This window comes from Limulus polyphemus, unplaced genomic scaffold (assembly GCF_000517525.1).
Source record: "Limulus polyphemus unplaced genomic scaffold, Limulus_polyphemus-2.1.2 Scaffold1427, whole genome shotgun sequence".
NCBI classification, from domain to species: Eukaryota; Metazoa; Arthropoda; class Merostomata; order Xiphosura; family Limulidae; genus Limulus; species Limulus polyphemus.
The window spans coordinates 123,685-139,799 of NW_013667037.1; the positions used below are offsets into that span (position 1 = coordinate 123,685).

Genomic DNA, 16,115 nt, shown 5'->3' on the forward strand with positions numbered 1-16,115 from the left:
GTTTAGTAACGATTTTAATTTAGAGTCGGGTTTTTGTGAGAATTTGACATCGACAGGAATATTGTGTTTACTGTCTAGTTTAGTCCAAGTGTGTATATGATTATGTTAGTAAACTGTGTACAATTTTTATGTTAAACATACTGTTGTTTTAATAGTTTCACTCTGACTTTAATTACTGATTATAACCTATAATAAAATACTGTTATTTTTATTTCTATTAACTTTTCTAGTGGTTTTTGACCTCATGAGCTACAAAGCTTAATATTGCAAAAATAAAAAGAAAGGATAGTCATAAGTTTAATTTGCTTACTGATGAAATTAATTTTTTGTCATCTACAATATATAAGGGCCATTAACTGTATTGGTTCCTCTATAACACAGTTTCTGTAAATGCAATTTATTCCTTTTATTTTAGGGTGCAGTTGAAAACTTTCTTCTTGTTTTAGCTCTTTGCAATACAGTCCAAACCTTTAAGAATGGTACACTCTCTGATGTTGACAACTGCTATGATGATTTTGACTTGGAATATTATGCATCCTCACCAGATGAAAAGGCTTTAGTGGAGGCTTGCAGAAGGCAGGACTTTTACTAGAATTTTTTTTAAACTTTTTGCAGCTGAATTTATTATCATTCAAATAATTTGCAAATAAGAAAAAAAACAACTTCACAGCTAAAATTTATTATTTGAAAAATTTTATTTATTTCATATTTTGCATAAAAAATTCCAAAACGGTACTACCTCCTCCTACCCAAAGGTATCTCGATTTTGATTTGCCTGCTGAGCATTGCTAAAATTTTCAACAGTGCACCAGTCATTTTTGTGCCATTGCAGCAATGTGTGCTGATCATGTGATTACCCTCCACCAATCATACTGTGCCCTTTATACTGGCGCAGGTAGCACCCTCTATCATTACAGCACAATCCTCACTTTATTGATTGGCATTCTAGTGTATAGACGAATGTTTTAACTCATTCTCCATGTGACTACAAAATTTTGGTTGTGCTTGATCACAAATTTATATTGGTTTTAACTTCAAGTTTTGCCTTCTTGTGTTTGATTTCCATTGTTTCTACTCATTTGTTTTTGAAATGTGTCTGCTTTTCTAATTATACTTTGTTCATATGAAATCGAGATTTAATAGAGCAGATGATAAAATTCCTGGCATAAGTAGACAATGGTTCTAACACAATTCCCTAGATTTCAGGGTTGATGATGTCTACTGGGGAAGCACAGGTTTTAGTTCACAGAAAATTCGTGTATTACATTCGGCCGGCGATTTTTTCCTTTCAAGTTATGATTTTTGTGCAGACGGATAGAAGTACTAATGCTTGGAGATGGCTTGAATGGGTAATGAAGAAAACTTTAATATAAGTTTTTCATTATGTATTTCTCACTCCCTGTAGGTATACTTATGTTCTATGAGTTTATGTGAGCTAGTGTGGATGTATCTAATTTTCACACTCCATAATTTAGGTCATTCATGTCTCTCTGCTCAGTGTTAGATAAGTTAGATTTTTATACTTTTTTACTATCTGAGTCACTTAAGTTTAAACTTGCATTTAGAGTTTGTTTATTCAGTTATTTTTTGTTTAAATTCTTATTTCTTTTCACTGCTAATATTATTTAGTTTGTAAATTCTTTTTACTTTACTGCTACTAGTCACATCTAATTGTGGATTGGTTTTGAGTCCAACTTTGTTATTGTTAACTGGATGCCTTTTTATTCTCATGTTCTTCAGGGTAGGTTTTATTTTCGTGTCTATTGTCTTATAAATTCTTTGAGTGGTCTTTTAAATTTGATATTCCAAGGTCCTGCTGTCTTATAAATTCTTTGAGTGGTCTTATAAATTTGATATTTCAAGGTATTTTCTCTTCTCTGTACTTTCGGTGTTATTTATTGTTTTATGTTTTAGGTCAAATTTCATAGTTTTGCAGGTTTGTTATTTTTATGTACTTTGTAGACTTTACATGCTACTAAGTTTTTTAGTTTGTTAGTAATGAATACTCTATCTAAGTTCTTTCATTTATGTGCCTTTTTTGGCCACACTTCATGACAGTTCCTTGGTTTATATGGGTTCTATTGTTGGGTTTCTGCCTTCCTTTCACTCCCCTTCTATCCACTTCCCAAATCTCCTTCTCTCCTCCTCAGGATCGTACCTTGTCCAGTCATCTTGCTGAATCTGTTCAAGTCCTTCTAGACAAAGAAGCTATTGAATGGGAGGTGCCCACTCAACCAGAGTTTTACTCCTGTCTTTGTTCTGTCTCCAAAAACACGGGAGTTTGGAGTTTCAGTGTTGATCTATCCTGGTTGTATCCTTATCTGGAGATGCCTTGCTTCACCATGGAGCCATACCTCTGATTTTGGTGAGTTTTTTGCCCCAGTGTCATGTCTTTTTTCTTTGGTTTATCTATGAGAGTTCTGTCTTTTGTCAGCTCCGTATGTGTTTGGTTGAGTGGCACACTCTTTTGCACGTCATCTTCACTTGCTGGGTCTTCAGACTCACCATTTCATGGATGACTAGCTTCTGCTTACTTCTTTCTGTACCCAGTCAGTCACTCACACCCACTTCCTTCTTCGAGAAGCTGTTCCATTGGGGTTTTTCATCAAGTTCGAGAGGTCCTTTACTTATTCCTATTCATTTGGGAGTTCTCTTCACTTCCCGTCTGGGTCAAGCATAGCCTTCTCCACTTCTCCATTTCTCTATGCACACGAGGTTCTATCTTTGTTGGGGATGTGGGCTTCCTTGGAAGCTCTCATTTTCTTGTGTTGGGCACACATGCATTCTCTTGATTGGAAGCTTCTTGACTAATGGAACTTCCTCCATGATCCGTTTGACCATCCCATCTTTTTTCCACCTAAGATCAGGGCCAACCTTGCTTGTATGCTTGACAGGGACTTGACCGAGATGGGAGTTCCCATTCCTCGTCTTAAATCTCATTTGTTCACAGATGCTTCCTTGGTGGGTTGGGGAGTTTTTTCAGTTTCCCAGATATTTTGGGTTGGTATTCAGTCGAGGAGGCTACTCTCCATATTCACATCCTGGAACCTTTGGCAGTTCATCAGGCTCAGTGTCATTCCTGCAGGGGAGGGTGGTTATTGTTCATTCTGAAAATTCCATTGTCGTCAGCTTTATCACCAAGCAATGGGGAACCAATTCTAGATCTTTTTTTTTTCAGATTCTGGATTTCCTGTACTAGGCCAGTGACCATAACATTACGGTTCTGGTAGGTCATATTCCTGGAGTTATGAATATAGTGGCTGATCTCTTATCACATTCTAACCAGGTTTTCCTCAGAATGGTCTCTTCATCCTCAGGTATTTTTGTGGATGTGTTCTCAACAGGGAACACACCATAAATGTATATTTTTCTTACTCACTGGTATGCCAAACTTCTTTCCTTTTTCGACCCCAGTACCTCACCTCTCATCTCTGTGGGTGGATGCTTTAAGTCAAGATTAGAGGTGTCTTCTCTTCTCGGTCTTTTCTGTTATCCAACCACTCCTTGTTATGTTCTGCTGGTTGCTCCATATTGGCAGACTCAGACATGGTTCCCTCTGCTCAGGCCCTTACTGAAGCAACATACTCTGCCTTTTTCTCTGTCCTGATCACTCCTCCAACAACTATGTTCTGATGTTTTTCATTCCAATAACATCACGCTCCATCTTTCCGTGGGACTTTTGTCTGGTCCTGTGCCTCAGCTCAGACATGCCCCTCATGTAGCATCTTTTCTTGCCTGTACCATTTGCCCTTCCTCCTTGTTTATGTACCAGAGGCATTGGTCTTGCTTTGGACTTTGGTCTATTTGCCATGGCTTCTGTTCTTCTGTTCCTCATCTGTCCCAGATCTTCAACTGGTTGTTTGATCAGGGTTTGTCTGTTTCACTTGTTGCACTTTATACGTCTGCCTTGTCAAACATTTTCTATTCTCCCATTTCCAGAAACCCTTCTTTTCCCCAGGTATTTCCTTCCTTTTCCATTCCTTTTATCTGGTCCATCTGCCATGTTCCATTGTTTTGCTGGATTGGGCACTCAATGTTGTTCTTCATGCCCTGTCCTGTTCTCCCTTTGAACCCATCGCAATTTGTTTCTTGTACCATTTTGATCTTAAGACCTAATACTTCCCTTCCTAGCATTCAGTCATTGTCCTTCTGGTATTCATGCCATCCTTTACCATTTGCCCCCTAGTGGCGCAATTGTATGTCTGAGGACTTACAATGCTAGAATCTGGGTTTTGATACCCATGGTAGGCAGAGCACAGATAGCTCATTGTGTTGCTTTATGCTTAACTTCAAACAAACAAACCTTTACCATTCCTCGTATGTTATCCACTATTGGCATCAGGGCTTTTTTTGCAGGACCTCAGCTGCGTGGGAAGGTTGTTTTGCCTTTTCTCCTATTTCCTTACCTTCCTTTTCCCACCTGTATTCCCATTCAGAATGGAATCATCTCCTTTGTCTAATTTGTTTCCTGTGATGTTACTTGGCTCATACTGTCTCATTTCTTGGTTCTCATTCCTGTGTAATTGTTCCATGGCAGTCCTCTGTTTCCCATGATGTTTCACCTATTACACTCACTGGTTTGGAACCTCAACTCATATGACTGGCATATTTTGATGTGTCCATAGCAGGTCATCATCTACCTAATGTGTTTTCAAACCAAATTTGTCATCAAACTAAGTCTTTAGTTGCTTGAAACCATCGTCTTTTGGAGGAGATCTTTAAGGCAGGTATGTGAACAACTCCCAATACATATGTCACTCTTTCTCTGCACCATATAGTTATGTTTTCCTCGGGCTGGTATCATTTTTCCACTGTGGCAATTCTAAACACATCTGTTTGCCTTTGACTGGGGTATCGACATATTATTTTTTATCTTATTTAGTTGATATATATCATATTTCAGGATCCCACCTGATGGTGGGTGTTGACTGCTCAGGTATGCTGAATTTTATATCTTAGTACTAAATCTATATACTTCTATGACTCTCACTGTGGAGATGGGATGTTTCTGCAAGACCACTGGCCACTTATCCAGTGGTGTGTATCTATCTATCTATCTATATATATATATATATATATTAATCACTCTATCATATATAAAGGACCATCACTCATGGACTTCATGAGTAAAGCAGATGGGGATTTTTGCCAATCCCTACTGACCTATAGTGGGATTTGTACAATAAAACAAACTTCATTGTCATATATACCCACTGTTTGAGAAGAGGGCTATCGTCATTATACTTTATGTTATACACTATCATAATATTCTTAAATCAAGGTGCTTCTCCTAGATTTTTTTTGCCTGCACTTGTTGATCATGACATATATTAATTATGCAAGGTGCTTCCGTTGGATGTTTTCTGCTAAGATTTACCACACTTGCTATACTCAATAACCACAAGAGGCTTCCCTTGGATGATTTTTGCCTGGGCAGACTGCAGTTGTTGATCTCTTTATACTTTTTATACAAGTTATGAAACACACAATTTTTGCAAGGTGCTTCCATTGGATGTTTTTCTACCCGAATAAACCACACTTGTCATACTACCACTTAACTCAAGGTGCTTTTCCTAGATGTTTTTTTTCCTGGGCAGACCTCACTTATTGATCTTATAAACTTATCAAGGTGCTTCCATGTTGTTTTTGCCCTTGGACCACACTTGTCATACTACCACTTATCTCAAGGTGCTTTTCCTAGATGTTTTTTTTCCTGGGCAGACCTCATTTATTGATCTTACAAACTTATCAAGGTGCTTCCATGTTGTTTTTGCCCTTGGACCACACTTGGCATAATCCATTGTATCCCAAGGTGCTTCCCCAGAATGATTTCTGCCCAGTCAGACTGACCTTGACTTAGTCATATACAGTCCTTTAGCCCTAGCCATGTATTCTTATATCAGATTACAGGCGCCTTCTTAAAATCTAACTATGATTGAGTCACATGTTCATACTCATTATATATGTGGATGTCTTATGTACTATCTGTTGTTCACGGGCAGAATCTGTCTAACACAACATGGAGACTGTCTATTAAGTTCCACTCTATGTGTCTTTGTTCATTACTGAGTGAAGAGCATACCTGTTCTAGAAGTAGTCCTTTACCCCACAGGTGTGACTCCTTTTATAATTGTGGCACACCTGTTATTTCGTGGAGGTTATTCTCTACTTGTTTGATTACTTTTGCACCTTCACTGGCCTCACCACCTTTGCAATGTGGGATTCTAACTTTGGGTGAGAGGAGGTAGTACCATTTTAGAAGTTAACATTTTCTAACACTGAAAATGTATTTCTGATAGGTACTTACCTCTTCTTCCCCTTCCTTCCCACTGATTTGTAAATGTTTCTAGTTTATATCTGCCAGTTCTTGAAAGTGAGGATTGTGCTGCAATTGTAGAGGGAGCTACTTGTGCCAGTATAGAGGGTGCAGTAAGGTGGAGAGAAGTCACATGATCAGCACACATTGCTGCAACGGTGCAAACATGAAGGGCTATAATACACTGGTGTGTTGTTGAAAATTTTAGCAACACTTAGAGGGCAAATCAAGGTCAAAATAGTTTTGGGTGAGAGGGGAGGTGCCTATTGGACAAACTTTTTCAATGTTAGAAAATTGCAAATTTGGATTTTGTATTGAATTCAGTGTGCTCTGAATGAAACTATTAGTGTTGTAAATTCCCTTAATTTTTTCTGAGCAGTGTAACATGCTCATATTTCACTAGGACTGTAATTTATTGATTTTAGCCAGTCATTCTTTCTCAACCTCAGTGTCATGGTGATTTGCACATATTATTGGTTTGAGAAGTCATAGACTAGTGATCTAAAAATGTAATAAAAACTCTTTTTTTTGTTCTTTTGAAATGTACGAGCCAATATTGTTTGCTTTGTTATTTACTTCATTTGAATTATAATGTTGTAATATGATCAAAATAGAAATGTTTCTCATGGCATAAGATGAGGGGTAGGCTTAGTTAGCTCATTTAGCACTTGATCACATCAAGTTTTGGTCTACCAACAAGACAAATGTGTTAGGCCTTGTTTGAATAAGGTGAAATCAGCCTAACTAACTTCTTGAATGAGCATGGAAAATCTAGTAAAAAAGAAATATATATATATATATATATATAAATTAATATAAAACAGATTTAAAACTTGTATATATTAGCCTAGAGTAAGAATTAAATTTTATAAATTTGTGAGTATGGTCTGAATTATTGTAAAAGGTATAGCTGTCAGGGATATAGCTATACTGAATGTTTATAGGTGTTGTGTCCATTTCATGGACATATAAAAACTTAACAAATAAATTGGAAAAAAAAATATAATTAGGGATTATTGGTTATTCATAGGATTGCTATAAGAAGTATTCAAAACAAAATAAATGCTGCAATAAAAAGTACTCAAACAAGTAAAGTGATACTAGTTTAGTATGGCTCATTATTTGTTTTTCTTTGTTATTGGCATTGTTTTGTATTTTCTACATTGTTTAAGAGGAGAAGTCACAATAATAAAGATTAAACTCAGTCATTTTTAATTTACTGTTACTTGAGCTCTAATAATATATATATATATATATATATATTTAGACGTTCTGTATTTCTAAATAAAGTATTGCTTATTTTTTTTTTTGCTTTGGATTGGATGTTACTGACATGGTTGTAAGTCTATAACAATGTGTAATGGAAAATGATCATTTGGAATTATGATACAGTATATCAATAGTCTTTATACAATGTGAAATTGAAAATTAAGTGGTTCAGTAAATGAACAACAGAGATGCAATTTATTGCAGAAGCCATAATATGAATAACACATATACATCTGCTGTGTGGTTTCTGACTGGTGCTATTCCTCTGCAATGTAAATTCAGTTTAGTTTTTACTGTGTATAACAAATCTGTTTTATGAAGTACTTATTGCTCTATTCAACTACATTTTTATGTGAATCTCTAAATCAGAACATAATTTTGTTTTGCAGGTTTGGAGTTGTTTTGCAAGGTGTATTTAAGGACACCTACCATGTAACTTTTAAAGGGAAACACAGAATGTTTGAGCGACTTCACATCTTGGAATTTGATTTCAGTAGAAAATGCATGTCTGTGATAATCAGAAATGAAGAAGGTATGTGTCATAAATAATATTCATGTTTGCACTGTTTAACAATAACTTGATGTTAAATATCAAATTGAAAATGGCTTCAAAACTTTCTCAGTAAATATTATATGTTTTGAGTTCACTGAACATAGTTCATATCTCAGTAACAATTACTATTCTTTCTATCTTTTACTTTATCATCTGTAATAAATTTGTGATTATGTTGAAAAGCAATCCAATTTTACTCAGGCTGTTAGGCATAAAACTAAATGTGTAGTGTATCTTTCAAATTGGAAAGCCACTACTGTAAATTAAAAGAAACAAATGTTAAGGAAGAAGTATATATTTCAATGATATTTTTTACTAAGTTCTGTAATTGATGATCGTATCAAATGATATGGTTTTTACCGAGTGATTTTATATTCATTATTGATACAATCTTTAATATATTAGCATAGTGGAGCATGTTGTTACTTTTGTAAATAAAATAAAGTTACAGTGTATTGAATGTAATATTTTAATCATTTTTTAATCTGTCAATTAATGTTAAAATTTTAGGTAAAATATATTTGCTGTGTAAAGGAGCAGAATCTACTGTATTGAGCAAGTGTGCTTTTGGACTTAAAGGCATAACACTTCTTCATGTGAATGATTATGCTATGGTGAGTTTGTTTATCTTCATTATACCTTTTTATTATAAATTATGTATATTTGAATTGTTTAGTATATTATTCTGTGTTTAAGTACTTTTTATTAACAATTATTTCAGGAAACATATTTGGTGAGAAGATTATTAGGAATCTATTTTATTTCAGTTGTTCATCAAAAAACTAGCATACATTACCTAAAACTGCAGAAAAAGCAGTTACTTCTATTTGTTTGACCTGATGTTTTAAGAGTATTAATATTGTTTAACATTTTAGACAGACTCCACTGATTACATAAAAATTACTTTCAAAACATACTTACCTCTGCTGCCACTTATAACTATTCCTCAACCACTAAGATTTCTTCTTTGCCCATGTAAGCATTATTAGTCTGATTTTTCCTCACTTGCTCCAGTCTTTTATACCCCTCTCAATTGTCCTTGGTGATATTTGTCTCGTGGTACTTTCCACATACATCAATGCACCCTCTATCCTGGTACTGTATAAAAGCACCTCATTCAGATAATTTTATCACTTTTTCTCGATAAAGCGCCACTAATGGGTTTCCCAGTATTACAGTCGTTTGAAGATACTATGAACGTTATCATGTTATCTAGTTGATTTCGTAATACTAATAATTAAGAAATATAATAAAATAATTTCTTTCTTTCTTTCTTCGGATTGGCAAGCCGATTATGGTATGAATTTGGGTCTCTCCTCTCTCACCTCTGATATTTAGCATCACACAACAATTTGAGGGGGGGAGCCACACTTGGTTGAGACTGTCAATGAACTGTCTTGGTAATGAGATGGAGACATATATTTGGATCTGTGGTGGTCCTTCATGGAGCTTTGAGGCTGCACTGAGGGCAATCTTCAACATTTTGGAGAGACTTTAGATTCACTTTTTCCTGTGTCCTGTTTTTAATCTGTTGGATTTTCAGCCCCTCCCTGTGAGTCATTGGTAAGTATGCAGACTCGTATTGCCGGGGTCCAGAGTTCAATTTCCTAGAGAGGACTTGGCAGATGGTCCACAGTTGCTTTGCTCTAACAAAACAACTGACTTTACCATGGTCTTTAAATGACCTATGAAAAATGAAAAGAAGGTCACTTTGAGATAAGCTGCTTTTGATTTGTTTTTCTTCAATTGGTTCTGCAAGTTTGTGATGTTTTGGCTTTTTTCCTGGTTGCTTTTGAGCCTGCAACTTGATAGCTGAAAGGTCTGGGAGCATTTTTTCTTTTTCTCTATACATGGAAATTGTGGTTCATGCTGGAAGGTTTACTTCTTAGTTACGTGAAGTACAGTTAGGCCTTCTCCAACATGTTGTCGGAACTATATGATTTCGCCTACCCCTACCAGGTGGAAGCATTTTTCCAACTCTCAAATAATATTTGCTCCTCAAATTTTGGGGTTCTAAAGAAAAGTTTGAAGTTCACCTATATAGGCCTGTGTCCCCTGATGGGACAGAGTAAGTCTACAAACTTACAATTCAACTTCAACATTTTGTTTCTTTTCACTGAGGACGAGCTGAATCCATTTTTATGATGCATGTTAGTTCAATTTTTGGCTTCTACATTTCTCCCTGTTGTTGTTGTTGGAGTCTCGAATTTCCTTGGCTCCTACAGGGGGATCATAGTTCCATCCCTATTCATAAGTACCGACTCCCAACATCAGCTCCTCGGTACATTGGTACTCAGAATAGATTCTGTCTAAATCCAAGGTTTCCAATGCTTAGTTGGATTGCCAACAGTGTCAGTGAGTATTGTATATCTTCAGGAGTTGTGGGGGCTTGGTTCCAAGAATTTCCGGATGTGTGGTAATCTTAGCCATCAGTTCAGAAGCTCTGCAAGTCCTTGGATCACAATTGGTCTTTTAGTTCACATTTTCCCCACTATTATCTACCCAACCTGTAGGATTTCCATCTCTTACAGTTCATCAGGATTTGGAACTTAGTTCTAGAGTTATCTGAGTCTGGTTGGGCTGGGAGTAGTGAGAGAGTTGGGCTAATTCCTCAGAGTTTTTATTCCTGCTAGTTGTTGGGCCTATGAAGACAGGATATTGGTGTTGATTTCTTTACTTGGATTGTAGATATCCAACTTGGTTGTAGTCAGCTCTTATCTGCACTTTGCCTTAGCGATGGAGTCCCACCACTATCAGCACTTGTGGTGCACAAGAGTCAGGTACTGCAGTTTTGGGTTTTTTTCCTCGGTCTCGTATAGGCTTAACATGGGTTCTGCTGTATCTTACAAATTTTCTCGTCCCTTCATTCCATGGTACTGTGCACACACCATTCCATGGACGACTGGTTACTGCTGGCAATATCTTGTCAATTGTTAGGCCATTATATCCTGCTTCTACTTTCAGACACAACCCAAGCAGGCTTTTCTTTCGGGACTGCGAAATCTATTCTTGTTCCAGTTCAATATGTCATCAGTCCGGGTATTTTTTTATATTTCATCTTACTTCTCAGTCAGGCTCAGCTGTCTCCCATTCTACTGAACACTATAGAATAGGATGACATGCTCTTACTCACATCTCTTTCTCTTCTGGGAATGGGGGCATCACTCAAATCCTTCGTGCCTTTAGGATGAGAACACAAGTAATCCTTTTATTGGTCTTTAAGTAACCAGGGATTGTACATATCTATTTCATAGTTTCCCCCAATTTCCTTAGTTAGAATCATTCTTGGATCTCGAGGGGTTAAGTAGGGAAGCTGCTACAAATTAGGTTTCTCTACTGCCACCTAATCGAAAGTTTCATTCTTTCCATGAATCCTTTGCTTCAGGGATGAGTTACATATATCAACAGTCTGGAATTCCAGAGTATGCATGGATGATGAAAATTCCCTACACAGTGCTCCTATTGATTGCACTAGATTGGTGGCTACACCTGGGTTTCTGCTTTTGCAGTCCCTTCTGGTGTGTTCAACTCTTCTACTTCTTAGGCTCTCTCTTTGGAGGTAGCCATGATCAGATATGGTGCACCCAGAAATCCAGAAGCTCAAGCTTCTGGCATAGAGGTTATGCTGCCTTTCACATGGCATTGGGGTTTAATTTCCAAGGTTGACCTGTATCTGGCTCAGTTTTTCCTATTCTGAAAGTCACTTTTCTATATTGAGAGGAGGTTGAACCCTTTTCAATCAGTGGTGTCAAACATAACTCGTTTTTTGACTTGGCTCTTTGACAGAAGTTTTTGCATCTTCCTCAATCACTATTGTTTTGAGTGGCCTTATTGACTACCATTTGATTATCGAAACTACATACTTTTGAGTCCCCAGTATTCCCCAAATTTCTCACATTGTTTTGGGTAATTGGTTCCAAATGGCCATTTCAGTTACCTAACAGGTAGTTTCAAGTTACGTGTTCTCTCTCTACACCTGTTTGTGACCAGACTCTTATATGCCACGAATCCTCTTGACCTGCAGGTTTATTTTTTTGTGGCTGCTGACCTATGGATATCACCAGTCGGAGTGATTTGTGCTGTTTGTCCACAGACCACTTTCTCATTCTCTCTATGTCCTCAGATCAGTTCTTCATACCCAATACACTGTCAGACAGGAAAGGGGTTTAATCCTTTTATGTGATTCATCTTGGTCATGTTCAGTAAGGGTTTTGAAGGTTTTGTTGCCCACATTTATAGCTTTATTCTAGGCTCTCTTTGAAGGTGTGGTATCTTTTGTGTGTTACATCCAATCAGATTTCTCTTTTCTATGTCCTTAGCAGCCTGGTCGATTTCTTGCTGGAAGTCACTATGCAGACTGGTATGTGGAACTCCCCCAACCCCAATATCTTTATCTCACATTATTTGCCTGATCTGATAGTCTCTTCATCTGAGGGTTTTTTGCCTACCCCTTGTAGCTATCTTAACTATTTCTGCTAAATTATCCAGAGGGGTGAGTATTTTTATTTCTACCTTTCAGGTTCTATTACCTTGTTTTCACAAGATCCTGCTGTGTGGTGAGTGTTGCCCAGACAGGTGTACTTTTATCAAACCAATTCTGCACTAGCAACCACTATTTCACTATTATTACCATCAGTTGCAACAGGATCTGTAGAAATGAGGTGTTCCTTAAGACCATCTAGGAGCTCACCAGGTGATATTACTCGTGGACTATCATGAGTAAAGCTAAAGGGTATCCTGTCTATCCCTACCAATCATTGGATTGAGTAAATCAGGGTCAGTTTGCTTTCACAAACTTAGAGAACTTGGTTCAGCTATTGCACTGTTTCCAGATCACTGTTCCTCAGAACTCCCCAATGTGCATTATCTCCCAAGTTCTACTAATGTAGTTAGGGAGTTTTTACCACTCCCAGTTTTCAGTCACTGTGGTGGTGGTCAAAGGCTTTTCCTCCAGATTGTTAGAGTGAATTCCTTCACTCTTGGAGAAGAGGGCAAAGTTGGGGGCCCTCCTATCTCGGTCCCTCATGTTTTTTTCCCAGATGTCAGTAGGAGCTGCAGCAGCCTACATGGGAGCCTACTCGTAATACTGGTTAAGATTTGATGCTTGACTAATCAGTTGGGTTGTGCATGGCCCTTCTTTTTGATCAATATCAGTTCAGTATATTGTTCATGGAAGGAGGTCTACTATCTCCTCGTAATTATAAACATGGAATGGTCCCATCCTGGGTCCTTGGTTGAGCACATTTGTTCGATGTCCTCCCCATAATTCCGGGAGGCAAGTGGAAGGCTCTTTGCCCAATTGGTTGGGGAGTGAGGATGTATGTTCTTAATTCCCAGATGAGTTCTGTTCCTTTGAATGAGTAAAGCATACATGATCCTATCATTTCAAGCATAGGGTGTTGCCTTTTGGGCTTCTTCAGGTAGAGGAGAAGGTTTGTTTGCTTAAGTGTTGCTTACCTTCTCGTCGTAATTCTAGTCATTCAGAACATATCACTCTATGGCTACAGGTTGGGATCTAATCAAAAGTATATCTGTATATAACATTGCAGTTCAGTTGTCCTAGCCACAAACATGGGATATAGGAACAAAGATTCCTTAATTCCAACCCAGAGTAGCAGAACATCAGTTATTTGGTTGGGGCTGGCTCATAGTGATTATTACTCCTGTACGATTCCACCCTTTATGCAGGAACTAATTTCAGGGTGAAGAGCATACCTGTTCTGGATATAGTGCAGCTCCGCCACTTGGGTACCACTGTTATCTTGGTACACCCATGATCTATGTATGGATAATGCCATCACTGGCCCCTCTACCTTCTCAATATGGTATTCTAGCTATAAGTGGAAGTGGAGGTAAGTGTATTTTGGAAGTTAACATTTTCCTAAATTTAAAATGTATTTCTAATAATACTTACCTCAGATCTATCTAAAATTACACCTTTCTAAAAATGTTAAATAGATGGGAAATGATTGGTCTATAATGTAGTTTGTATAACCATCACCAAATTTCTTAAATTAAAAACCAATTTGAATGTCATACCCCTTGTAAATGGGCACCCCTATTCTGTTAGATTTTTCTGAACGCTGCTCATATTTTTAAGTATCTTCAAGAGAAAGAAGGCATCATCAGGCTTTGCCTAACTTTTTTCTATTTGTTTAGTTGGTTAAGTATCTACCATACCTTTGAAATACTTCTAATTGTATACTGTAATTATACACAAAATGTGTTCTTTTGACATTCAGTGAAGTCTAAAAATGGGTAAATGAATTGAAACTGACTGTGGCCTTTTTATTTTTATCGTGTTTCTTGTGGTTATAGGAGGGATTGCGAACATTGGTAGTTGCTTACAGGGAACTGTCAGAAGAAGAATTTCAAAGTTTTGACATGAAATATAAAATGGCAAGAACTGAAATGGTGGCCAGAGAAGAAGAGGTAAGATTTTTTTAAAGATTTGTATGTTTTTGAGCTTCCTTTATTATGTCTCTGCAGAGACACATGCTGTTTATCTATTGTTTCTTTTTCTTTCATTCTTTCTTCTTCCAAACACTTTTCAATCAACTTCCATTCCTTCATTTCTTGGTGGATTGATATCAAACTTGGTAGAATTATACCTTGGTCCAATATGCCCAGATACCTTTTTCATTTTTTCAGTTTAAACCTTTCTAAGGATTTTATGGGGTCAAAAGTCAAACAACCACAAAATATATATATATTATGGATTCCTGTGCAGTCATATTTACAGCAACTGAAATGAAAATTGGCAAAAAAATAAATTTTCATGCACCCAGCACATTGATGTACAAAAAGTTGTTTTTGCCTATTTTGAGTTTTTTTTTTAGGGGAGTCATAGCTCACTAAAAATAATAGTTTTGGGGTTTTTCATCAATTATTTTACATATTTTAACCAATTTACATGGGGATTAGTACAAAGACACTTTTCTATAGGTCCCACACATTGACAAACAAAATTGGTTGACTTGCCCATTTTTAGTAATCATAGAAGGGTCAAGATGCCAGAAGAAGCATAATTTTAGGGTTTTTCACAATTACCCCACCATAATTTGGCGAATTTCCATGGAATTTGGTACAAAGATACTTTTTTACAGGTCCCATATATATATATACCTACAAAAATGTGGGATATGCCCATTTTTGGTCATTTTAGGGGGGTCAAAAGGTTAAATGAACTCATAGCTTCAGGGATTTTGATCAATTACTTAGCCATATTCTGACCAATTTATGTGGGATTTACTACAAGGATACTCTTTGCAAGTCACAAACAGAGATATCGATAATTTTGGTCTTTTACTAAATTTTTCACAGAGGAGAGGTCAATTTGGGGTTTTCATGAACTATTCTTGTGTATGTCAACCAAATCACATGGGATTTGGTACAAAGATACCTTTTTGCAGGTCCCAAGCAGTGCATATAAACAGTTTTAGATTTTTCTGTGTTTTTTCATGATTTTTGTGGTGTCAAAATTGGTCATGTTGGGATTGCATGGGGGTGACATGTTGCATTCACATGCAAATGTTGGCTTCATTAATGCTACAAGTGTAAGTTTGTCTGAATTAATTTTTTTACATGAAACATTATCACCAACACAGTGCAGGTAGTGCTACATGTTTGCCCATCTTTTAGTGCTCACTTACAGATAATCTAGAAGATCTACATTCTGAACTTAAATGTTGTAAAATGCCAAAAAATGTTCTTTTTGACGATTTAAGTATGTTTCTTTATTTTGTTGAATCATAACTTTTCTATATAAATAATATACTGTTATGTATCTGGTCGTTTGTTAATTTCCAGTATAAATTCTTCCAGAGGAACTTCAGCGATACAAGTCCATTCTTTAAATAAAACTAGTTTATTCTTTCTCAAGACAACTTTGCAATACACAGAATTTCCACAGTCATTTTAACTTAAACACACGCTATAATTCACAATGATTCACGCACTTTACTTACGGTCACAACT

The 16,115-nt window shown here is 36.7% G+C and overlaps 1 protein-coding gene across 2 annotated transcripts in view; it reads left to right on the forward strand.

The window, feature by feature from the left end:
- Positions 1-16,115, forward strand: part of LOC106463507 (probable phospholipid-transporting ATPase IF) — a 152,599-nt gene that overhangs the window by 62,676 nt on the left and 73,808 nt on the right. For both annotated transcript variants that reach the window (XM_022391031.1, XM_022391032.1), the window contains exons 13-16: positions 416-576; positions 7,975-8,117; positions 8,649-8,752; positions 14,457-14,570. In XM_022391031.1, the coding sequence (XP_022246739.1) occupies positions 416-576; positions 7,975-8,117; positions 8,649-8,752; positions 14,457-14,570 (522 nt within the window). The remainder of the gene's footprint in view (positions 1-415; positions 577-7,974; positions 8,118-8,648; positions 8,753-14,456; positions 14,571-16,115) is intronic.